General features: G+C 43.3%; 1 protein-coding gene across 2 annotated transcripts in view; it reads right to left on the bottom strand.

Moving 5' to 3' along the window:
• The window catches only part of SYMPK (symplekin), a 133,830-nt gene that overhangs the window by 53,110 nt on the left and 55,032 nt on the right, over window positions 1-25,688 (bottom strand). For both annotated transcript variants that reach the window (XM_033956438.1, XM_033956439.1), the window contains 5 exons: window positions 18,294-18,498; window positions 15,289-15,439; window positions 10,939-11,174; window positions 8,793-8,874; window positions 6,250-6,363 (listed from right to left, as the gene is read on the bottom strand). In XM_033956438.1, coding sequence (XP_033812329.1) covers window positions 6,250-6,363; window positions 8,793-8,874; window positions 10,939-11,174; window positions 15,289-15,439; window positions 18,294-18,498 — 788 coding nt within the window. The remainder of the gene's footprint in view (window positions 1-6,249; window positions 6,364-8,792; window positions 8,875-10,938; window positions 11,175-15,288; window positions 15,440-18,293; window positions 18,499-25,688) is intronic.

The raw sequence follows: 25,688 nt of genomic DNA, 5'->3' as shown, positions 1-25,688 counted from the left end.
TCAGGGGAGGGAAGTTTCATGGCGACTCCAGGAAGTACTTCTTCACCGAAAGAGTAGTGGATCACTGGAACAGACTCCCACTCCAGGTGATAAAGGCCAGCAGCGTGAAGGATTTTAAGAGAAAATGGGATACTCACGTGGGATCTTTAAGGGAGTAAAATTCAGGGGAGGGGATACTTGGAATGGCAGACTTGGTGGGCTATAGCCCTTTTCTGCTGCTTTTTTCTATGTTTCTATGTTTCTAATGTTGGATATTATCAAGAAGTGTATTGCAACAAGAACGAAGGAAGTCATCCTACCGCTGTATCGGGCAATGGTGTGCCCACACCTGGAGTACTGTGTCCAATATTGGATGCCATACCTTAAGAATGATATGGCGATACTTGAGAGGGTCCAGAGGAGAGCGACGCGAATGATTAAGGGTATGGAGAACCTTTCATATGCTGAGAGGTTAAAGAGGCTGGGGCTCTTCACCCTGGAGAAGCGGAGACTCAGAGGTGACATGATAGCGACTTACAAGATTATGAAAGGTATAGAGAGGGAGGAGAGGGACAGGTTCTTCAGCGTACTAGGAACTACAAAAACAAGAGGGCACTTAGAAAAATTGAAAGGGGATAGATTTAGAACCAATGCCAGAAAATTCTTCTTCACTCAGAGGGTGGTGGATACCTGGAATGCGCTCCCAGAAGATGTAATAGGACAGACTACATTAAGGGGTTTCAAAGAGGGACTAGATAAATTCCTGAAAGATAAAGGGATTGAGGGCTACAGATAAAGGAGGACACAGGAGCAAAAAGGGCAAAGATAAGAGGGAAGAAGAGGGTTTTCAGGATATAAGGAAGTTGGAATCCAAGGGTTAGACAAAAGATCACTTACAGGTCATGGACCTGATGGGCCGCCGCGGGAGCGGACCGCTGGGCTCGATGGACCCTTGGTCTGACCCAGCGGAGGCAAATTCTTATGTTAAATGAATACTTCTGCTCTGTCTTCACCCGAGAAGCTCCGGGGCATGGCCCTCAGTTACAGACAAGGGCTGACTCAGTTGACAAATTTAGCGATTTCAAATTTACGCCCAACAGTGTCCACGTTGAGCTGTCCAAGCTCAAGGTTTACAAGGCAATGGGACCGGACAACCTGCACCCCAGGGTACTCAGGGAGTTGAGTGATGTCTTGGCGGAGCCGCTGTCGGCGCTCTTCAACCTCTCCCTTAGTTCAGGTAGCGTCCCGTTGGACTGGAGGAAGGCTAATGTCATTCCACTCCACAAGAAAGGCTCCAAGACAGAAGCGGCAAACTACAGACATCAATAGTGAGCAAACTAATGGAAACTCTTATCAAACACCAATTAGATACGATCCTGAATGAAGAGAACCTACGGGATCCCCGTCAACATGGATTTACTAAGGGGAGATCCTGCCAATCCAACCTGATCAGCTTCTTTGACTGGGTGACGGGGAAGCTAGATGTTGGAGAGTCCCTGGACATCATATACCTGGACTTTAGCAAAGCATTCGATAGCGTGCCTCATCGCAGGTTACTAAGCAAGATGAGTTCCATGGGATTGGGCGACACATTGACGAAGTGGGTTGGGAACTGGCTTGGAGGTAGGGTTCAAAGGATAATGGTGAATGGCACCCCCTCTGAAATGACGGAGGTGATCAGTGGAGTGCCCCAGGGCTCTGTCTTGGGCCCGATACTGTTCAATATCTTTATAAGGGACTTGGCAGAAGGGCTCCGAGGTAAGATAACATTATTTGCCGATGACGCCAAACTAAGCAATGTAGTGGGCAAAAGCACAATAGATAAAAATTAAATGCCCGACAATATGATGCATGATCTACTCTTACTAGAGAGCTGGTCTAAGACATGGCAGCTCAGCTTCAATGCCAAAAAATGCAAAGTTATGCACCTGGGTACCCAGAATCCATGCAGAACTTATACCCTTAATGGCGAGATCCTAACAAGAATGGTTGCAGAACGAGACTTAGGGGTGATCGTCGGTGAGGACATGAAGGCTGCCAATCAAGTGGAGCAAGCTTCTTCCAATGCAAGACAAATCATAGGTTGCATACGCAGGGGTTTCGTCAGCCGTAAGCCTGGATTATGCCTTTGTATAGATCCATGGTGAGACCGCACCTGGAATACTGTGTGCAATTCTGGAGGCCACATTACCGTAAGGATGTGCTGAGGCTGGAATTGGTCCAGAGAATGGCCACCTGGATGGTCTCGGGACTGAAGGATCTCCCGTACGAAGAACGGTTAGATAAATTACAGCTATACTCGCTCGAGGAGTGCAGAGAGAGGGGAGACATGATCGAGACGTTCAAGTATCTCACGGGCCGCATCGAGGTAGAAGAAGATATCTTCTTTTTCAGGGGTCCCACGGCAACAAGAGGACACCCGTGGAAAATCAGAGGCGGGAAACTGCACGGTGACACCAGGAAATTCTTTTTCACCGAAAGGGTGGTGGATCGCTGGAATGGTCTTCCACTTCAGGTGATTGAGGCCAGCTGCGTGCCTGATTTTAAGGCCAAATGGGATCGACACGTGGGTTCTATTCGCAAAGTAAAGGCAGGGGAGGGTCATTAGGGTGGGCAGACTGGATGGGCCGTGGCCCTTATCTGCCGTCGATTTCTATGTTTCTGTGTTCTTATCTAGATGTTATTGTGGCTCGGACATTGAGGAATGGACTTCGATTAAATATAACAAAAACAAAAATTTTGTGGTTATCATCTGCTGGAATACTTGATACTCCAGTGAATTTTATTATTGATAAGAGTCACAATTCCACTACAAATGGAAATCAAAAATTTGGGTGTACTGTTGGATTCCTCTCTATCCTTTTGGGGACATATTGCTTCAGTGGTCAGGACGGTCTTTTTTAAGATCTATCTGGTGCTGAGATTGCGTAAGTTACTTTCTCCAGAAAATTTTTTCATCAGTTGAACAAGAACAACATTGAGGTCCCAAACCATAGGAGGCGGTTTGAGAGGAGGTTTGACATTGAAAAGTCCTTTCATGAATCTGGAAACCACCGGATGAGCAGAGAGGGGTTTCCCTTCAATAGGCTGATGAAAAGCCGCAATTGCACTGAGATGGACTCTGATCGATGTAGACTTGAGGCCAGAATTGGATAAGTGCAAAAGGTAATCCAAGACAGAAGATAAGGAGGAATGCTGAGGCTCTTTATGATGAGAAAAACACCATGTACAAAATCTAGTTCATTTTTGGTGATAGCATTGTCTAGTGGTAAGCTTCCTAGAAGCCTTTAAAATGTCTCTTACAGATTGAGAAAACTGAAGAGGGGTTATGTTGAGAGGTACCAAGCTGTCAGGTGTAGAGACTGCAGGTTGGGATGAAGCAGAGATCCTTGTCTCTATGTAAGCAGAGAATGAAAAACTGGTAAAAGGTATGGCTCCCTGCTGCTGAGTTGAAGTAGAAGGGAGTACCAAGGTTGTCTCGGCCACCGAGGAGCAATAAGAATCATGGTGGCATGATCGTTCTTCAACTTGACCAGAGTCTTGAGAATGAGAGGAAATGGAGGGAATGCATATAGGAAGAGATTCGTCCATTCCAGAAGAAAAGCACCTGCCTCGAGGCGTTGAGGAGAGTACCGTATTTTCACGCATATAACGCGTGCGTTATACACGATTTTACAAACCGTGCATAACCATGCGCATTATACGTGTGAGCGCGTTGTACAAAATTTTTTTTCATTCTGATACGGCATTCCCCCTGCGAACCGGCATCCTCCCCCCGCTCGTGTCACCCCCCCCTCCCCCGTGATCCTACATCCCCCCCAGCACCGCAAAGACAACTCTTACCCGATTGGGCACCGGCACCGGCACCAGCACCAATGCACAGGATGTGCCAGTGCCAGTGCCCGAACATCGTCCCTCGTTGGGTTGGGCTGGGCTGGGTGGTGCGAGAGAGATCCTCCTTCTTCCTGTGCCGGGCTGGACTAGGCTTTGAGCATCTCGGATAATCTCGGAGAGAGCGAGACCAGAAGGCTTTGAGCATGCGCAAATGATATGTGTTTAAGATGCCAGAGGCGTAGAAAGGAGTTTTTGGCATTGAGGCCAAGAGTCCTAGCCCTGGGAGCAAATTTTTTGTTGAAATTTCCTGTAAAATGTTTTGTTACTCATCAGAATAAGAGTTATCTATTTTTTTTGAACCTAAACAACTGTTAGGATTTATAGAATCAAAAGAGAAAGTAGTGCCCGTAGTTGAAAATGTATAACTTGTCATAAATGGCTTAGTAACTGCAGATAAGTGCCGCTTCCTAGGTTGAATAAGATTTTTTTCTTTTTCTTCTATTAATATTTTTCTAAAATCTCTCTCAATAAATATGGTGGACTAAATAGATTGATTTAAAGGAATAACCCAAATCACTGAGTTAAGTGGAATTGGGTTTAAAAATTTTCTGTTAATAATCTTTGTAAATCTGTGCACAAGTATTTAATTTGCTTGTTTGAAATTTGAAAAACTGAATAAATAAAAAGATAAAAACCAAAGCAAAACACTTTTCAAGACATGCCCCCCCTCCCCCTCGTTATTCCTCTTAGGCTGTCATAGCCTGTACTCATAGACCAGGGCCACCCAATTCTGATCCTCGAGATCTACTGGCAGGCTAGGTTTTCAGGATATCCACAATGAATATGCATGAGAGAGATTTGCCTGCACTGCCTTCTTGGTATGCAAATCTCTCTCATGCATATTCATTGTGGATATCCTGAAAACCTGGCCTGCCAGTAGATCTCGAGGACTGGAATTGGGCAACTCTGTCATAGATCATATGCTGGGTAAATGGTGCAGTAGCCTGCTTCAGTTCCTAAAGTGTAGCTAGATCTGGAGGGGGGTTCTCTGCTTCAAGCCCCTGGTCAGTTGATACGCTGAGATCTTCAGGCTGCTAGCTGAACTGACCTTGTACCACCCTTGTCCCTCATGCAGAAAAAGAAAGGGAGGAGACAAAGTTGCAGCCAGTATCCTGAGCACCCTGAAGGATCACTATTGATGTCTAACAGCCTGTGCTCAAGCTCCTGACCAAGTCAAGGAAGCGAGCAAGTGCTGAGGGCCCAGAACCTTGAACTCCACAAATCTTTAGCAGGCTGGTTGTGCAGGTTCCTAAGGGATACACCTGACAGCTACAGACTTAAATGTCTGCTCCTCTCCAAGCAGGCAGAGTAGTCCCTTGAAATTGGAATCTCTGATATCATGACACAAATTTGCGAATAAGCCAAATCTTCCCCCCCAAAAAACTATAAATAAATAAACAGAGCAGATTAGAGACAACTTCATGCTCGCTTACAAAAGGAAAAACTGAAGGTGGCAGCAGAGACCGTTGAGGAGGAGTTGAAAAGGTGTGATTGTTATCTTCTGCAATGTGCTTGCAAGCACAGATAGATAACCCTATGGTTCAGCATACCATCCCTATTGCACTGGAATATACAGTATTGAGTTCTGGAAATACATAAAACCAATGACCACAGCTGATACCTTTATTACCAGGGGTAGCAAAGCCTGAATCTGCATGAAAACTAAACTGTCATTTTAACCTTAAAGCTGGGTTTGGTACTCTGGCAATAATATACAGTATTGAGTTCAGGGAATGCAAAGAACATTTCAGCAACTAGTCTCCCAAACAGCACCCAAAATAAAACATTAACCTAAACATTGCTTCATGAGGCACTTCAAAGTTATCAAAATGCTGACAAACCACCTTCCCCCATGCACCATTACTGCCTCTTCACACGGTTCATAGACATAATCGCGGAAGACAAAGGCGCGCGCCGACAACTGAGCGCAAGACGGAGGTGCGCGCCGAAGAAAATTGCTGTTTTTAGGGGCTCCGACAGGGGGTTTTGTTGGGGAGCCCCCCCACTTTACTTAATACAGATCGCGGCAGCGTTGTGGGGGTTTGGGAGGTTGTAACCCCCCACATTTTACTGGAAATTTAACTTTTTCCCGAAAAACAGGGAAAAAGTGAAGTTTTCAGTAAAATGTGGGGGGTTATAACCCCCCAAACCCCCCACAATGCCCCCACAACGCAGCGCGATCTGTATTAAGTAAAGTGGGGGGTTCCCCCCCACGCCCCCCCCGTCGGAGCCCCTAAAAACAGTAATTTTCTTCGGTGCGCGCTTCCGCGCTGCACTCAATTGTCTGCGCACGCCTTTGTCCCAGCGCGCTTTTGACCTGACACCCTTCACACTCCACCTTCTCCTTCCCAGTGCAGGACTATGCCATATACCAACCTTGTCTTTCTCATGAGAACAGAGGTCCAGCATTACATGCAGGTACTGGAACTGCCTGGCAGGACGTTTAAAAATCAGATCACGCAGGGTGGACATCCCAAGATAAGACCGAGACTACAATGACAAAAACATAAGAGACTCATATAGCAGCTTTATATAAGTCATCCAAGAAGGGAGCAGAATTCAAAGGAGGAAAATCTCATGGACAACAAATTATGGATCAATGAGTCCATCCAGTCTGCCCATTTGTAATGGCTTACAATGCTAAGCATACATTCAGCTACTTATTGACAGTAGGACAGTAATACTTATTCAATCAGTTTTTGTTATTTTTCAGGTTCTCTGCTATCCAGGGCAAAGCAGATGACATATTTGTATTAGAGAATGACATGGGGACACAAGCCTCAAACATTTAAAATCATAAGTAAATTCAAAACCCAGCCCCACTTCAACCACAATTTACCACAAAGCTTTAAATTTATCTGAACAGTAATCAAAATTAGTGAAACTGTTATCCAAGAGCAAAGCTCTCAGAGAACATTTGTTATTGTTACAGGTAAGCAACTTTGCTTTCTCTGGAAATAAGAACGTTAACAGCCCCCCAAATCCATTGTTAAGGCCATCTCTAAACAAAAAAAGGAATGATATGCCAAGATGCTTTTATTAGGAGTTCCACAATAAATAGCCTTTTTTTTTAAGGTTAATCCAAACTAGTAAAACTGGCCCTTAGACGGGATGAATTGATATTTAAATCTCCAAGAAACCTTGCAAATTGGTTAACCACATCCACAGTTAGGAGTCAGTATCTAAACAATAGTGTGGGCTGAGCTCCATATCAGTATCTTGCCAATCGAACTTATAAATGTGTGTATTTTACTACCAGCTATCCCAGATGGGTTAAATTTTATGGTTTTTAATCAGCTCCAGATAGAAGGTTTAGGTTCTTTTACCGTAGAATGAAGGGCTTGTTCACTTTTGTAGTCTGGGAAAAAAATACTCAAATAATAATTGGTTAAGAAAGAAAGAGAAAAATAAGAACATAAGAAGTTGCCTCCGCTGGGGCAGACCAGAGGTCCATCTTGCCCAGCGGTCCGCACCCGCAGCGGCCCATCAGGCTTAATTGCCTGAACAGTGCCCCTGACTAACTTTGTAACTGCCTCTAATCCTCTAATCCTCTCCCTATAACCTACCTCTACTCCTATCTATACCCATCAATCCCTTTGTCCTCCAGGTACCTATCCAAACCTTCTTTCAAGCCCTGTATGGCCTATCTAGTCTACTTATTCTTACCATTTACAATCCCTTCCTCTCCCTCAGAGATCCAATGTACTTATTCCAAGCTTTCTTGAATTCAGATACATTTTTTGTCCCCACCACCTTCATCGGGTGACTGTTCCACACATTCACCACCCTTTCTGTGAAAATGTATTTTCTGAGGTTATTTTTGAGTCTATGCTTTTTCACCTTCATCCTACGTCCACTCATTCCAGAGCTTCCTTTCAATTGAAAGAGACTTGCCTCCTGTGAATTTATGCCATGTAGGTATTTACAGCTACTACTAATTTCTATAGCACTACTAGACATATGAAATGCTGTACGCATTATATGCAGATACTTTTTCTGTCTCTAGTGGGCTTATTAAACATCTCTGTTATCTCCCCTCTCCCGCTTTTCCTTCAAAGTACAGTATACATATTGAGATCTTTAAGTCTGTCCTCATACACTTTATGGCAAAGCCTACTGATCATTTTAGTAGCCATCATCTAGACCAGGGGTCTCAAAGTCCCTCCTTGAGGGCCGCAATCCAATCAGGTTTTCAGGATTTTCCCAATGAATATGCATGAGATCTATGTGCATACACTGCTTTCAATGCATATTCATTGGGGAAATCCTGAAAACCTGATTGGATTGCGGCCCTCAAGGAGGGACTTTGAGATCCCTGATCTAGACCAACTGCATCTTGTTTATATCTTTTAGAAGGTGCAGTCTCCAGAATTAAGGTACATAATATTCTAAATAAGGCTGGGATAGACCATATTAGTCTTTATCTACCATCATACACTATGTTATAACTCTAACCACCATACTGGACAGACTGAATAGACCATTTTGATATTTATCTGCCATCATCTACTGTTATGCTACTCCAAGATTTCTCTCTCATTTAATAGACTGATTTTCTCTTTATAAGCTTAGAGTAAAAGAATCAAGTGTTTTACAAAAACAACCCCCAAAACATACTAAACTAAGCTAAAAATACAGTCAGGATAAAACAGATACTGATGTGGATACCTAGGATTTGTGGGCAAAATACATGATTTTACTTTTTTTTTTCTTTAGCACTAAAACTCATTTTCAAAACCCTGAACTATTCTTACTATTTTTTCACCTCCAAGTTTGACCTAATGAGCTCATCTACTGCCACTAAATTAAAACAAATTTAAAATAACATTTGAACTCTGTTTCACCTAGTTTTCTATTTCTGTAGCTAAAACATCAGTAGCTCCCTTTTCAAACTCCATAGTCACTCTTTTCTACCTCACCTCATCTTCACAGTATTTCCGAATCACTTCCAGTGCAGTATCTGTGATCAAAGGTGCCTCAAGAACCAAACGGCTGAATACCCTGAGGAGAAAGGGTAACAGTATCAAACAAGGTTAGCAGCAATCACAGTGTAAGATCAGGAGGACACCTTACCTGCATGGCATTTATAGCTCAGTAAATAATAATAATAACAGCTTATATACCGCAATACCGTGAAGTTCTATGCGGTTTACAGAAGATTAAGCAACGGTAACAAATTGAATTGACTTTAAGAGGGGAGGAAGAAAGAGAATTAATAGGACAGGAAATTCATTGTTGAGGAGAGAGTGATCAAAAAGACAAGTAAAGGTTGCTGTAACTGATAAAGAATCCCTCAGATACAGTTACTAGAACTGACCTATCTCCTTCTTGATGAAACTTTTCTTTATAAGAAAATTAGATCTCATGTGGAAAGAGAGAAAGAAAGATAGGTAGAATTGGGGCCAAAAAGACTTACTGTATTTTTCGCTTCCTAAGATGCACTTTTCCTCCCTAAAAGTGGGTGGAAAAAAAGGGTGCGTCCTATGGAGCGAATACCCAACCCACCCACCCCCGCCCATTTCCTTATTTAGATCGCCGACTACTGCTGCTACTGGTCGCTCACTGCTGCCACCGCAAGTAATGGAAGGGAAAGGCCAAGTGGGTGCAACGATTGCACGCCATTGGACGAGAAGTCTTACCCCCGACGTCAATTATAACATCTGACAGAAGGTCCAGGCCAGCCAATGGCTGGCTGGGACCTTCTGTCCGACATCAGAATTGACGTCGGGGGGGTAAGGCTTCTGAGCCGGCGGCGTGCAATCGCTGCACCCGCCTGGCCCTTCCCAGCAATTTGTTCCGTTCGGAGGGAGTGAAGCACCGCTGGCTCCCTGCTCATGCCTCGCTCAAGGGCTGCACTCAGTGCTGCGCTGACAAGTTCAACCTGCTGCTTCGTCGACATGTCCTCACAGCAGCGGGAGGCAATTAAAACCAGCGGGCGGGCAGGCTTTAAGGAGGGGGGGGCACGGAAGAGGACAGAGGTTGGAAAGTAGTGAAGGGAACATAGGAGGGAGGGACAATTGTTGGGCCTGAGTTATTGGGGAGGGGAAGAGAACAAAGGCTGGAAGGCAGTGAAGGGAACATAGGAGGGAGGGAGGATGGGACAATTTTTGGGCCTGAGGAAGGAAAGAAAGAAATCACCAGACAATGGGGTGAGGAAGAGGACAAAGGCTGGAAAGCACTGAGGAGGACATAGGAAGGGAGGGAGGGAAGAAGGGACAATTGTTAGACAGAAGGAAGGAAGGAAAGAAAGATGAAAGAAATCACCAGACAACAAAGGTAGAAAAAATGATTTTATTTTCAATTTAGTGATCAAAATGTGTCAGTTTTAAGAATTTATAGCTGCTGTCTATATTTTGCACTATATTTGTCTATTTTTCTATAGTTGTTACTGGTGACATCTGTGCCCTGTTCCTGCCCGCCCTGTCCCAGCCTACCACTAGACCACCAGAGGGGGAACAGGGTACAGAACCTGGCAGGGAGGGGGGACAGGGTGCAAAGCCTGGCAGGGAGAATTTGGTTCAGAATGGTTTTTTTCTTGTTTTCCTCCTCTAAATCTAGGGTGCATCTTATGGTCAGGTGCGTCTTATGGAGCAAAAAATATGGTACCTATATAATAACTTCATGAGTTAACTTGACAGTCTTGATGCTTTAAAATCCCCCCTTTATGATTGTATAAGTTTTGTCTTTGCCATTTTATTGGAAGGACAAAAAATGTATTCACTTACTGTATGTTGAGGCATTCTGGGAGCACAAGGAAAAATTAGATCATTATCTTCTAATTTTCTTTCCTTGTGTCACTTCAGACCATTCCTGACAAATGGGTATATGACCTCCTACCAACAGATGGGAAGACTAAGAACTAATGAATGACATTATCCTATAAGGTCCTATGCAATTCTGAGCCAGCCAGTATTTCTCAGTCTCCCAAAAGATGGTAGAGACCCTGTGCAGCCCTGTTCTGGTCAGGTCTTGCTTGGCTATGCTGTTTTTGGCTCCATGGTTTAAAAAACAGGACATACTTCAAGGGACTATGCAATGGCCCCTAAGATGGTGGTAATCACTCACCCGTCCTTTTGGTCTGGCCTCTCTTGTAATCCTGCCAGCAGCCCAATGAGACACTCATCATAGTCATCTGGAGATCCATCAGGGAAATGGCTGAGATAGGCATTGTACTCCTGGTACAGCCAGGCAAAGGCTAGGTCAATGCGGTTTCGCATGTCCTCTAGGATAAAGGACAACACCTCACTCTTCAGTATCTCATCAAACTCAAGCACCATGCGAGACAGGATCTTCACACGCACCTGATGGAAAAATTTAACCACAGGAAAGTGGAGAAATAAGAAAGACATCACAACAATCCACTCCACCCCTTTTCAATCCAACTATCTAAAATCACTCCCCTCAAGCACCCTCTCTGTGCAGTATCCTGTACATTTCACTATTTATAACATATCCCTCCTCCAACTCACATAATATACAGACAGATCCCTAGCTCCAAAATGTTATAACATTGCCATATTTCTTTAATCAACTTACTCCTTCATAGGCCTGTGAGAATAGATTTGGTATAAAGCTGAATATAAATAGAGAAAAATATGAGATCTTATTTTTTTCTATCTGTATTCAATTTAACCTAGGCACCACCAGAAGCCTTTTCCTTAAGGACATTAATGTTCTCCTGTTACATATCCTCTAGCTGATCCCTTGGGTACTTTGGTGCTAACTTCTTTACCTCCAAAGATAAGTAGACACCATAGGTGTGTCTAGCTATTACCGTGTTTCCCCGAAATTAAGACAGTGTCTTATATTCATTTGGGGTCCAAAAAAGGCTCTAGGTCCTATTTTCGGGTAGGGCTTATTTTTTCATGTACATGATCATCTCTCCCATCCTCTCCTTCACCCCAATTCTTCCTCTTTGCTTTCCCCCATATGTAACATCATTCCTCCCCTCTCACCCATCCCCTTGTGCCTTCCCTCTGCAGCATCTTTCTATCCCTCCATCCTTCCCATCCCCCTGTGCAACAGAACCCTTGCCCAGCTCCCATCCTTCCCATCCCTCGTGCAGAATCCTTTGCCCAGCTTCCATCCTTCCCTCCCTCTTATCCCTCGTGCAGAACCCTTGCCCAGCTTCCATCCTTCCTTCCCTCCTTCCCATCCCTCATGCAGCAGAACCCTTGAGTACCCGCCACCGAACCGCAATGACCCCCGGTCGGCGGGGATGGGTTGGGAGGGAAAGATGGATGGTCAGTGGGGGTTCGGCTGCATGGCAGGGGCAGGGGGAAGCGTGGCTGCCTATGACTAGGGCTTATTTTCAGGGAAGGTCTTATTTTGGGGGAAACACGTTATTAATAATTAAAACTGAAAAATAAAAGCATGTAAGGTGATACAAGGAGATTAACTTTGAAATTATTTGGGGTAAATGAGACAGGTGAATTGTGGAACTGTCTGTAAAAGATCATTTTAAATTGGCTATGATAGAATCAAATTGAATAAGAATATTAAAGTTTTGTAATCTACAGTTCTCAGAAAGAAAAAATAGCCCAGAGTTAGAAAGGAAAAAAACATGCTGACACACAAAGTTAAAACAAAGGGGGTAGGGATTAATTTGTGTTTGGTACATGGTGTGATTGTGATAGTAAGATCTCATTGTAGGGTAACAGAAAAACAAGAAGCAGGCTTTATGTTCTTAATTAGTGTTTTTACTTAAAATTTAAATAAATTATTAATCAATAATATTACCCATAAATTTAATATTTTGAATCTAAGTAATTCATTGGTTGAAAATTAATACCTATAAATATATTTCCTAACAAAAACCTTCATAAATAATGTAATTGAAAGGCAACACTTATCTGAATCAGGTGGAACATTGACAATTTAAATATAAGGTGGCAGGAAAAACAGACACAATGTCTAAATTGTAATGATTCGGTTAAAGAAACTATAATAACCAGTAGAGGTGTGGTTGATCCTATGGTTTTTTGGGCATATTACGATCTAAAGCAGTGGTTCCCAACCCTGTCCTAGAGGACCACCAGGCCAATCCAGTTTTCAGGATAGCCCTAATGAATATGCATACAGCAGATTTGTGTGCCTGTCACCTCCATTATATGTAAATCTCTCTCATGCATATTCATTAGGGCTAGCCTGAAAACCCGATTGGCCTAGTGGTCCTCCAGGACAGGGTTGAGAACCACTGATCTAAAGATTGGGAAAGATCTTGATGAAAGATTTTTTGACTGAGTGGAATAGTATCAGCACTCAGATTTTGGATACTATGGCACCTGTAAAAACTTATTCTAAGAAAGACAGACCTGCTAATAATTGGTACGACGTGGAATTACTAATGTTTAAAAAAAATTAAGGAAAATGGAAAAATTGTTGTTAAGATCGGGTAAACAGGAGAATAAGGATACCTGGAGACAAAACCTGAAAGACTATAAAATGTCAATTGTGGAAAAATGAAGTAAATATGCACAAAAAATTGGATCAAAAAACATTGACAGTAAAGAATTATTTACTTTGGTTAATAACTTATTTGATACTGAAATTAAAAAACGATCAAATAAGGACTACATACCAACAGCTGATTGTCTTGCAGACTTTTTTTTAAAACAAAATCATTCAGTTGAGATCTGATTTTGACCCAATACATAATTTGGAAGTTGGTGAGACGTTGCAATTAGTGGAGGGGTTGAGTATGGATGTGAACTGGTCATGGTTCAGATCTCCAGATTGGTTCCTCTTTTGTAAATTGTTTAGGAAATATGCTAAATCTAATTGTAGATTGGATAGATGTCCCCCAAATTTGTTAAGGAATGCATCCTTTACGTTTAAAAACTCTTGAGGCGGAAACATGACTCAATGTACATCTAGTCTTAAGTTTCAAGTTTTATTAAAAATTTGATAGATCGCCTATACAAAGTTTCAAGGCAATGTACATAAAAATAAGTAGAGTTTTTACAAAGACCTACACATAAAGGGGTCACAAATAGGACATATATATTTACAGATTCAATAGGAAAGAAAAAAGGAAAGAGAACATAAAAGTTAAGAACAGGAGGACGGGTGGTGTTAAAAACCTATGAAGATAGCAAATTATGAAACATCCTGACAAGGACGGTCAAACATTGAATGCATCTTTAAAAATGCCTTTAATTTAGATTTAAACCGACTCATTGTTGTTTTCTCTCTTAAATCAATAGGGATGAAATTCCATAGCGACAGGGCAGTGACTGAAAAGATGGATGTTTGCAATGTGTAGATTTGATTACGGTAATTGAGGGAACAGATAGAAGGTGATGAGAGGCAGAGCAGAGGGATTTAGAAGGATTGTAGGGAATTAATAGTTTATTTATGAATTCGGGACAATTTGTAATACAGGTTTTAAAGGTCAAAAGGAGAATTTTATAAGTGATCCTGTGACTAATTGGTAGCCAGTGGGCCTTTTTCAGCAATGGGGTTACGTGGTCATATTTTTTTGAGTTAGTGATAATCTTGATTGAAGTATTTTGAACAATTTGAAGACAGCGTAGCTCTTTCTGGGTAATGCCCTTGTATAGGGCATTACAGTAATCAAGGCTGGACATAACCAATGAATGAATTAAAATGTTAATAGATGTGGAGTCCAAGATTTTTGATAGTGAGCAGATCATCCTCAATCTGTAGAAACATTTTCCGACTACTGCACTAATTTGTTCATGATAAAGGTTCTTCAATTGCACCTAATTCTTTGTCTACGGATCTTTTGGCCACTGGTTCCTGACCATTCTGCTGTTGGTTGTTGCACAGGCAATTCCCCTACATCTTCCTCAGTGATAAATGAAGCAAAGAATTCTCTTCACTATGGCACTGTCTGCCTCAAGAGAAGTTTTGTTACCTTATCAACGCTTGGTATTTGATTTGCCAATCCTTTTACTGTTTCCTATTATCTTCAGTTGGATCAAGTTTATTTATAATTTACTACCCTGCCATTTGGACAAACCATCCGGGTGGCTTATAGGCTAATGAAAGGAATAGCATAAGAGAAACAACAAACAAGATAAAAGATGGGAATTAGAGAGAACTACAATATTTATGATAGGATGGAGGAAGGGAAATTCACATAAGGGTCATTAATTATGCCATCATTCTATTTCCAGAAAGATATTCTTTTAGCTCTAAGAGCCTCCTTTACCTCACTTTTTAACCATGCAAGCTGTAATTTGGCCTTCCTTCTACCAAAAAACAGCTAGAGCATAGTTTGGTATGTTCCAATTTTCCTCAGTTAAAGGTGACAGGGAAAGTGTTTACTGATATAATCCAACAGCACATCCTATGCTTTGTGGTCTGTGTTTACTGTACAGGGAGTGAAGAAGCATATAAAGTAGTCAAACCTGCACAATCTGTCAATGACACAAACACACTCAAGAGTACCTGAGCTGCCCCACTGCAGGCCACAGCTCTCTCAGATTGTAAGATCCGTCTTACAGCATTCAGCTTTAAGTTGTCAATCTGCACATCTGTGAGTGCCTTAATGACATCATTCAGCCGGAATATCTTTTTACGGATTCCTGTGCCAACCATCCTGTCAATCATAAAAGAGGAAATTAGTTCACAAGGAGACAGACTACAAAAACTTTGAAATAATCCAACAATCCTGCAGTTATTCCAGCTAAGAAGGGTCAAGACTAAAGGAGGTAGGAGCTCTAGTTTTATGAAAGACAGATCTTGTCAGACAAATCTGATAAATTTCTTTAACTGAGAACCTGCATGTAATGTGCACAGGTATAAGGAAACAACAAGGCAGCCAGTCTACTAGATCCAATGTGGAATCAAGACAAGAAGCAAACCATATGAAGAAAGTTATTTTAATCAATGCTTCCAGGAAGTAGTGCCTGAGGTGGCTATGTTTTGCCAACTAGGCTGTGCCAGGGGCATACAACCAGCTGACAATCAGTTGTAATTGACCCAGGATCGTTTTTTTCAGTACTGGTGAAAGTTGTTGTGTGTCACCAGCTGGTTGTATGCCCCTGATGAAGCCTAGAGTTTGCAAAACGCAGACAGATTAACTGCTACTTCCTGGGAGCATTGATTAAAAGTTTAAAACACTTTTTCTTCATATGGTCTGCTTGTTGTCTTGTTTCTTTGCAATATGTACAATGCTGTGTATATCTAGTAGCACTAGGAAATGAGTGACTGAGGGCCAAATTCTCAAAACTCACCGGTAAAATCTGGCGAGTCGATATAGTGGCCATAGCGGGAATGATTTTTCTTCTATGGGTGATTCTCAGCATAATAGCTTGCAAATTATATGTATGCTTTTTCTGCGGCGAATCACCAGTAAAGGGAGGGAGGAACTGTGCCTGGCACTTGCTCAAAAGAGTAATCGCTAGGTACAGCTCCTCCCTCCTGTTAAGGCTGCTTTCCCTACCTCGGTCAACTGAGCTGCAGGTCTCCCTGCATCCTGCTGGCTCAGCTGATTGAACAGCAGGGAGAGCAACAGTATGAAAAGTCCCCTTTTCTCCTGCCAACACCCCCCTTTGCTTGCTACTGCCTGGTCTCCTCATACCCTGCATGAGGGATGCTCATTCTCTCCTGTCTTGGCTCCCGCTGCCCGGATCCCCCACCCCCACCCATGCCTTAGCAGGAGGGATGTCCACTCCCTCCTGCCAACAGGGTCCCCCTGCCCCCCCTCTGACAGCCACCTGCCCCCCCCATCCTTTAAATCGAAGGATGGCAGGAAGGATGCCCACTATCTCCTACCGGCAGGCCACTAAGGTCTCCAGATAGCCTCCGCCCCCATACCTTTAAATTGAAGGATGGCAGGAGGGATGCCAATTCTCTCCTGCCAGCAGGCTGCCAGGGTTCCCAGATAACCCTCTGTACCTTTAAGTCAAATGACAGCCAGAAGGATGTCCACTCCCTCCAGCCAGCAGGCCCTCCTCTTCAAAATGGTGGACCATCTCCTTCCTGGTGCATCGTGGGATGCATTAGGAGGGGGCCTAAGGCCCTTGATTGGCTCTTTTGCTTAAGACTCCTCCAGTTGCAAGAGTCAATCAGGGCCTTCGGCCCCTCCTAGTGAAACCCAGGATGCACTGGGAAGGGAAGGCCCGCCATTTCGAAGAGGCAGGCTTGCTGGCTGGAGGGATTGTGCATCCCTCCAGCCTTCCTTCAACTTAAAGGTAAGTGGAGGACAGGGAGTTGTAGAAGGGTTGATGGGGGATCCTGGCAACCTGCTAGCAGGAGGGAGTGGGCATCCCTCCTGCCATCCTTTGATTTAAAGCAGCAGGAAGGAATGGGCATTTCTCCTGCCAAACTGGGGCCATTGAACGATCCTGGGGGAAGGGATTGGTGGGAAGGAGGGATGAATCTGGGGGGAGGGGGGTCTTTTTTTTTTTTTAATTTGTGGTCAGGAGAGAATTTTTTGTGGTGGGATCTGAGCTGTCAAGCCTTACTTTCCTGTCAGTGCCTGAGCCATCATCCAGGATCATGACACAGTGCAGAAAAAAGGGGGAGGCAAAGTTGCTGCTGACACCCTGTGAACCCCGAAGGACAGCTATTTATGCCTAACAGCCTATGCTCAAGCTTCTGGCCAAGTCAAGGAAACGAGCAAGTGCTGAGGGCCCAGAACCTTAAGCTCAACAAATCTTAAGCAGGCTGGCTGTACAGGTTCCCGAGGGATACACCTGCCAGCTGCAGACTTAAACACCTGTTCCTCTCCAAGTAGGCAGAGTAGTCCCTTTAAACTGGGATCTCTGACATCATGACAAAAATCCGCAAACAAACAAAAATCCACCACAAAACAATAAAGAAATAAACAGAGCAGATCAGAAAGACACCTTCATGCTCGCTTACAGAAGAAAGAACTGAAAGGAGCAGCACAGACTGTGGAGGAGGAGTTGAGAAGCTGTGATTGACATCTTCTGCAATAAGTTTGCGAATACAGATGGATAACCCTATGGTTCAGCATACCATCATTAAGCACTGGAAGAATGTTTGGGTGTACACTATAATGGCCAGCAGAAAAAAATGAGGTGACTTATCTCTGTACAAAATTGGTCAGACCTCATTTGCAGTACAGTGTACAATTCTGGAGACCACAATTTCAAAATGACAAAGTGGATGGAATCAATCCAGAGGGTGGACATTTGATGTCATCATAAATCATACATTTTCTCTTGTTTTCAAAATCAGTCACTTCTTTACTATGAGCTATCACAATAACCAGCAGCCTTGCATCATTCCCTACAATGCTTCCTACTTTTAAAAGCTATGGGTACAGGAGCTCTAAGCTTTCTAAAGTCAGCACTACCACATCCCTACAGCACAACTTGCTGGGAGAGGCTAAAACTGTAGGAGCAATGAACATCTTCAGAATCTAAGCTCCTGCACCATTTCATACAGTGCCTGCATGCGTCAGGCATCCAGGCCATCCTTACCTCATAGGTGCTGCCGGTATGATGGGCTCTGGCCAGCGTTTGGTTTGTATCTTTTCCTGCAAATTTACTGTTGCACCTGAGCCCACAACAGAAATGGCCTGACCCTGGGTTAATGAGTACATGCGACGTATTATTGGCAAGTTCTCAGGTTTGGAGATCTTTTCCTCTTTCTGCTCCACTTTCTGTTGCTTCATTTGTTCCACTCCTGAAAAGACAATTTATACTTAAGTCCACAAGACACAAGAGGCCAGCCACCTCTCAGGGGACTGGAGAAATATGATGCAAGAGTAGATAAAGAGATTATGTTCTTATCTTGATAATATATTTTCCAGTAAATAGGTGAGACATTCTAGACATGTGGGTTATCTCCCAATGGCTGCATGCAATATGCAGAATGAATCCACTAACTGGGAGATCTAGCACTACCTGTAGTTAGTACTCAAGCACCAAGAGCCCCAACACAGAACATGAAGTAGGATCACCAATGGGAACATTCCCAAGAATCAACTGTTCTGATCAAAAAAGGAACATTAGAATAACAAACAGCTAATAGCCAACCACAGCATCAAAGATCAGGAAGAACCCCTGCATGCGCTGTGATCATACTTACATAATTCTTCAAGGCCCCAAAGGGCTGGCTGGCATCCACTAAACAAACTTGGATAAGCATACACAAAATTAAACAGTAGGCAGGTGCAGGAAGGACATGGCAGGAGTCTAGAATGTCTCACTTATCTGCTGGATAGGATGAGATCTCAGAAGAATTAGGTTACATCTTCCTGGATCAGACTAGTTCTTCCAAATCATTGGTACTCTATTGATCCACTATATCTATCTAATAGATGGTAACTGCTGGCCATCAGCAGCCACAGTTCTTATTAACAACCTTAAGTAATTATACGCTGGTATTTAGTGATTCAAAAAAGGTTTTCCTCAGTTCTAATTCCCTTATTGCATATGTAACATTAGACAATGGGATCCTAAATAAATAGATATCAGTTTTGAAATTATTAATAATAATAACAACTTTATTTTTCTATACCGCCATAGTCAAACTGACTTCTAGGCGGTTCACATAGAAAGAAGGCTGGACAATCAGCGAATTACAAAATGCAAGAAGAATGAAGTTACATCATGAATTGGAGAAGCATGGGGAAAGAATATATGAGAGAAGAAAGATGTTACATAATACAATGGAGTTATAAGGGGGAGGAAAAAAAAAATACCTGAGAGAGGTGATCTGATTAAGCAAGCTCATTAAACTGGATTTTTCAGATCTTTTGGCTGCCTCAATTCCCCTGTCACCTGAGATCACGACCACCAGGAACCCCTCAGGGAAATCAGGGAAGACACACGACGCAGTTCCGATCCCGGTGTACTTCCTCGGAACCACAGCAGCCTGCGCTCTACCCCTTTGCAGATGAACCAGGGGTGAGATGGCTCCTGATCCTGGAGACTTGATCTAATCTGCAGGCTGTCCAGAGGGCTTACTGAAGATTCAGGCTTACAGAGCACCCTCCAGAAGCAGACAAACTTTAAAATGTCTGCGATCTCTGATCTCGCACAGAGTTGATCCGCAGCACATGGGCAAACCTCCAAAATAAATTTTAAAAAGTCTAGGAATTGAAAAGAAATCACTAGCAGAATTAATTTCAACCAAGCAGTGAAGCTGCAGGAACTAAGCATGTCAGGAAGCTCCCGGGCAGATAGCCCAAAGGGCAGGGTCATCTTTTAGTTGCCCTGCAGCTGAAGCTATCAGAGATGCAAGATCCCGCCAGTTCAGCCTCCAGAGAGATTGTATAAGAATTGGATGTTTTTCTGCCATAATGAAACATTTTAGAAAACGTCCAGAACACAATTTGGATGTTTGGAGTTAGACCAGTTTTAATAACAAATAAGTGCCAAAACGTTGCTCTAACTGAGCAGATAGAAACATAGAAATAGACGGCAGATAAGGGCCACGGCCCAATCTAGTCTGCCCACCCCAATGACCCTCCCTATCTTTCTCTGTGAATAGATCCCACGTGTCTATCCCATTTGGCCTTAAAATCAGGCACGCTGCTGGCCTCAATAACCTGAAGTGGAAGACTATTCCAGCGATCAACCACCCTTTCAGTGAAAAAGAATTTCCTGGTGTCCCCGTGCAGTTTCCCGCCCCTGATTTTCCACGGATGCCCCCTTGTTGCCGCGGGACTCTTGAAAAAGAAGATATCTTCTTCCACCTCGATGCGGCCCGTGAGATATTTGAATATCTCGATCATGTCACCCCTCTCTCTGCGTTCCTCGAGTGAGTATAGCTGCAACTTATCTAGCCGTTCCTCATACGGGAGATCCTTGAGTCCCGAGACCATCCGGGTGGCCATTCTCTGGACCGACTCCAGTCTCAGCACATCCTTACGGTAATGCAGTCTCCAGAATTGCACACAGTATTCCAGGTGGGGCCTCACCATGGATCTATACAATGGCATAATGACTTCAGGCTTATGGCTGATGAAACTCCTGCGTATGCAACCTATGATTTGCCTTGCCTTGGATGAAGCTTGCGCCACTTGATTGGCAGTCTTCATGTTCTCACTGACGATCACCCCTAAGTCTCGTTCTGTTTCAGTTATTGTTAGGATCTCGCCATTAAGGGTGTAAGTCTTGCATGGATTTTGGCTGCCCAGGTGCATGACTTTGCATGTTTTGGCATTGAAGCTGAGTTGCCAAGACCTAGACCAGCGCTCCAGTAGGAGTAGGTCGTGCATCATGTTGTCGGACATTGAATTTATGTCTGTTGTGCTTTTGACCACTATATTGCTTAGTTTGGCGTCATCGGCGAATAATGTTATTTTACCTCGCAGCCCTTCTGCCAAGTCTCTTATAAAGATGTTGAATAGGATCGGGCCCAGGACCGAGCCCTGCGGCACTCCACTGATTACCTCCGTCATTTCGGAAGGGGTGCCGTTCACCACTACCCTCTGAAGCCTACCTCCAAGCCAGCTCCCAACCCATTTCGTCAATGTGTCGCCCAATCCTATAGAACTCATCTTGCTCAGCAACCTGAGGTGTGGTACGCTATCGAATGCTTTACTGAAGTCCAGGTATACGATGTCCAGGGACTCCTCAACATCCAGCTTCCTCGTCACCCAGTCAAAGAAGCTGATCAGGTTGGATTGGCAGGATCTCCCCTTAGTAAATCCATGTTGACAGGGATTCCGTAGATTCTCCTCGTTCAGGATCGTATCCAATTGGCGTTTGATTAGAGTTTCCATTAGTTTGCACACTATTGATGTGAGACTCACCGGTCTGTAGTTTGCTGTCTCCATCTTGGAGCCTTTCTTGTGGAGTGGAATGACGTTAGCCGTCTTCCAGTCCAACGGGACGTTACCCGTACTAAGGGAGAGATTGAAGAGCGCAGATAGCGGTTCCGCCAAGACATCACAGAACTCCCTGAGCACCCTGGGGTGTAGGTTGTCAGGCCCCATTGCCTTGTTAACCTTAAGCTTTGACAGCTCGCAGTATACACCGCTGGGTGTAAACTCGAAATTACTAAACGGGTCATCTGTGTCAACCCTTGTCTGTAGCTGAGGGCCGTCCTGGCGCCTCGCGGCTGAAGACTGAGCAGAAGTATTCATTTAACAGTTGGGCTTTTTCCGAGTCCGCTTCTACATAGTTTCCGTCTGGTTTCCTAAGACGTACTATCCCGCCTGAGTTCTTATTTCTGTCACTGATATACCTGAAGAAGGATTTATCTCCTTTCTGGATGTTCTTCGCTAGAGACTCCTCCATGCGGAATTTGGCCTCCCTAACTGCTGTTTTGACGGCTTTTGACTTGGCCAGATAGACTTCCCTAGAGTCCTGTTTCCCTGATTGTTTGTAAGAGATGAATGCTTTTTTCTTCTCCTTGATGAGGTCCGAAATCTCCGCAGAGAACCACTGTGGCTTATTGTTCCTTCGCCGTTTACTTACTGATTTAACATAGCGGTTTGTTGTTTCTTGTATGGTGGCTTTCAAAGTCGACCACATTTCTTCCACGTTATCAGTTTCTGCTTGGCTTTGAGCGCCTGGTGAACGAAGTCTCCCATTTCTTTGAAGTTTATGTCCTTGAATTTGAGGACCTTGGTCAGTGTGGTAGATTTAGTGAAACCTTTCCTGAGATTGAACCATACCATGTTGTGGTCACTGGAGGCTAATGTGTCGCCCACTGAAGGGATGCAAACATGACCCCCCCCCCCCACTGACCCCTCCTCCCACCTCCAAAGATGTGAATGAAACAGTATATAGCCAACAAAACACAAGTTAGTGGAATTAAACAAACAATACAATGACACGCTTCCTGAAATGTCCTTGGTGCGCTCGTCACAGTAATATGAATACAAATGCAAAACAGACACAGGCCTATTCATAAGTTTAAAAGGAGGAAAAAGCCTCAGAACCAAAACCTTTGCCGACCATAGGAAAGGCTAAAGGTAAGAAAGGTAGCAAACCTCACTGGCATAAAAATCCTACTCAGCTTATTGAAAAAAGCTCTGTGCGATATAATGCAGAATCAACAAGGTGAAAATATAAACTACAGTAAAACTTTGGATTGCAAGTAACTTGGTTTGCAAGTGTTTTGCAAGACAAGCAAAACATTTTATTAAATTTTAACTTGATATACAAGCAATGTCTTGCAATACAAGTACATACAGCCCAATACGTCGATCATGATCGACCAGTAGATCGCCAAGGCAAAGTGAGTCGATCGCGGAGCCATCTCGGGCTCCATGATAGACTCGCGTTGCCTTCACAATCTACTGAGCCGATCAGCCTTCCTCTCCCCGACATCAATTCTGCTGTCAGAGAGGAAGTTCCAGGCCAGCCAATCGCTGCCTGGCTGGCCCAGAACTTCCTCTCCAACAGCAGAATTGACGTCGGGGAGAGGCGTGCTGGTTGGCCTGATGCAGGGAAGCAGGGAGAGCTTGGGGTGGCGGTGGCTTTGGGGCCTGTTCCTCGATGGCAGTGGCTTGGGGAAGGGCAGGGAGAAAGAAAGAAAGAAAGAAAGAAAGGGGGCAGGCAGGGAGACAGACAGAAGAAAAGAAGGGAAACAGAAAGAAAGGGGGCATGAAGAGAGAAAAAAAAGAAAGGGAGGCAGGGAGAAAGAAAGGGCATGGAGAGAGGAAGAAAAAGTTGGGGGAGGGAATGAGGTCTGGAGGAGAGGAAGCATACAGGCTGAAAGAGAAGAAATATTGGATGCACAGTCAGAAGAAGAAAGTGCAACCAGAGGCTCATGAAATCACCAGACAACAAAGATAGGAAAAATGATTTTATTTTCAATTTAGTGATCAAAATGTGTCCGTTTTCAGAATTTATATCTGCTGTCTATATTTTGCACTATGGCCCCCTTTTACTAAACCGCAATAGCGGTTTTTAGCGCAGGGAGCCTATGAGCGTCAAGAGCAGTGCGGGGCATTCAGCGCAGCTCCCTGCGCTAAAAATTGCTATCGTGGGTTAGTAAAAATGGAGTGGGGTATATTTGTCTATTTTTGTATGTTGTTACTGAGGTGACAGTGCTTTGACCTCTTTGAAAAAACCCCGGAATATAAATGATAATTAACATTTTCTCTGCTTTCAGTGTACTTTGTATTTTGTTAAAATTTTATTGTTGGTAGATCATTTTGACTTGGTCATTTTAAAAGTAGCTCGCAAACCCAAAAAGTGAGGGCACCCCTGATATACAGTATACACACATCACAACTGAGCCGATGGTTCTTCTCTCTCTGACACTGCGGGAGTGTAGTGACTGTTCTAAACGAACGAGGTCTTGCAATACAAGTACATACAGTATTTTGTATTAAAATTTTTGGGTTGTGGAATTAATCGTCTAAGTTTCCATTATTTCCTATGGAGAAATTTGCTTTGATATACAAGTGCTTTGGATTACAAGCATGCTTCTGGAACGAATTATGCTCGCAAACCAAGGTTTTACTGTACTTATCTTATTCAGGGGATCAACCGATCCCTGTGAGCCTTCTAAAAACCATCCAAATCTCACTGTACTTACACATAGATGATACCAGCAGGCATAAGAGCTGTTGGTGTGTTGTACAGTTGGGTCCAGTAGATTTTGTGAAGGGTTTTGGGGGGGATCACCATACAATACAAGGCTATTATGGTGAATGTGTATCTGGGCCTTTTAATGTGAAGTTAATTACACAGTGTCCCCTAATGTGCCCCATTACTCTGCTGGGATGTCTTTGTGACCTGTCTACTAAAAATGCTGGCCCCTCCTACATTCCAATGGCTTGTTTTGTGCATTTTTCTTTTGAACTTTTTTTTCAAAAATGGTCAAAAAATATAGATGCACTAAGGGCAAACACAACTAAAAATGGTCATTTTTGAAATAAAAAAGATAGGCATTTTGCTGTTTCAAAAATGGCCATTTTCTCTACCTGATTTTTGTATGTACTTTCAAAAAACATCTAAACTTGGATTTAGACGTCATATCAAAATTGTTCCCGATATATTGAACTTAACCATAAGTGTGAAGTAGCCACCAGAGCAATTTCTACAAAAACACTATACCACCATCAAAGGAAATTCTAAAAGAGATGAAATATATCAGTCTGGAGACATTTCTATAGCTAAACCACATTGAAAGCCATTATTTCCTCTAACACTCAAATAGTTCTGAAGATGGATTCTTAAGCCCTTTTCCTGGTTGTGTTCTTTTCCAGCCGATCATCCAGTCAGAGAAACATATGCACTCCCAGTTTCTGTAACAATGCTACAACTACCACTGGACATTTTGTAAAAATCCTGGGAGCTAAATCAAGGCAAAAGGTCTGAAAGTGGTATTGGTTCCCCCTATTCGAAATATAAGATACTCCTGTGAATGGAATGTATAAGCTTACTTTCAATCCAGAGTGCATAACCAATCTTTTGACCCAAATCACTGGTAGTAAGGTACCTAGGGCAAATATCCTGAACTTTTCTTTGGAAAGCATTTGTTCAGGATACTTAGGTCTAGGATAGAATGGCATGGAATTCTCTCCTCTTTCCCCATGATATTAAGCCCTATTTAAGCAGTCAGAAACTGCTCCTGACCAGTTTAATAGAGATTTTGCAGCTAACTGTGAATATTCAACCAGTTATCTCTGCTGAATATTCATGGTTAGTGCCTATCACTAAACTGGTTATGTTGCACAACTTATCTACTTAGAAGTGGATTTTCAGCACCAGCCCAGATAAGATTAGTGTCATCCTTGTTGTTAATAATGTTTTATTTTCTTATTTTTTAAACTATTTCTTACTTTTTTTTATTACAAGCGTGTGGGTAGGGGGAAATTCTGAGCAAGCAAGAAATACTGCTGTTATTAATCTTACCCAGAACAAGTTTGGTTAAGTGCTAAAGTGTAATGATACTTTTGCACT

Source organism: Geotrypetes seraphini, chromosome 8 (genome assembly GCF_902459505.1).
Source record: "Geotrypetes seraphini chromosome 8, aGeoSer1.1, whole genome shotgun sequence".
In the NCBI taxonomy this organism is placed as follows: Eukaryota; Metazoa; Chordata; class Amphibia; order Gymnophiona; family Dermophiidae; genus Geotrypetes; species Geotrypetes seraphini.
This window is presented reverse-complemented; position numbering and strand designations above follow the sequence as displayed.